General features: G+C 48.3%; 1 protein-coding gene across 1 annotated transcript; it reads left to right on the forward strand.

The window, feature by feature from the left end:
• Positions 1 to 91: 91 nt before the first annotated feature.
• Positions 92 to 857, forward strand: Pmar_PMAR028414 (conserved hypothetical protein; the record flags this gene model as incomplete). Its single annotated transcript, XM_002771303.1, has 1 exon — positions 92 to 857. A coding segment is annotated over one exon (766 nt), but the record flags the coding sequence as incomplete, so codon positions are not given.
• Between the last annotated feature and the right edge of the window lie 12 nt (positions 858 to 869).

Consider the following 869-nt stretch of genomic DNA (forward strand, 5'->3'; position numbering starts at 1 on the left):
TTTAGATTGATCACTTTCCGAGTAGGTTTTTCACGTGATATGAGTAGTTCTTCCTTTTTCAGCTTCAATATTTTTTTCAAATTCCGTAGTAATGACCGGTCTGGCACTGTCATTGTTGGCAAGCACCGTCATTGGTTCCCTCGCAAGTGTGAACATGAATGAAGTCATCTCCACTGGTGGCGGCTTCGGAAGTCTCAACCGCGACAAATCCGTACAGGAAGCTGTTGTTACTCTCGAGGACGGTGTATTCGATGTGAAGGAGATGCCTCGTGACACTCCATTCGCTGTTGCCTCCGGTCTCTATACGGACACTCTCTATGAGCTCGGTTGGGATCAGCTCCAATTGGACGCTGGTTCTGATTACTATTGCGAGAAGGATAGGATGTACGCCATGGGTATGTTGGAGTCTTATTTCACCCACGACCGTATCTACGATTTCTGGCAGAACTTCAACCATAATGATCTCGAGGGCAGCCCAGCTGGTGTGAAGCAGTGGTTCAAAGACCAGTGGGAATTTGTGAAGATTATGACTCAGACCAGTAACGACACTTTCTGGCAAAACATGGCTCTGATCGAGGCCCAAACTGAAGGGTATATTGATGGTTATCAGAAGTTCCACTCTGAAGGTAAAGAGATCGATCCTCTCGATATGTACATCCTCCAGTCATGGGGTGATCTTGGTGATGTACAGGAAGGCTTCCGTGCTGCTGCTAAGCAACCCGCTGAGGACCTCGCCACAGCTCCCGACGCCGATGCTGATTTCGAGGCTGGTCCTGGTACTCTGAGCCATGGTAGTTGCACTGCCATGATCCGTCTTATGGATAATGGCGAGATTGGCTTTGCTCATAACACTTGGCGTAGTTATGAAG

This window comes from Perkinsus marinus (assembly GCF_000006405.1).
Source record: "Perkinsus marinus ATCC 50983 genomic scaffold scf_1104296963106, whole genome shotgun sequence".
NCBI lineage: Eukaryota > Perkinsozoa > Perkinsida > Perkinsidae > Perkinsus > Perkinsus marinus.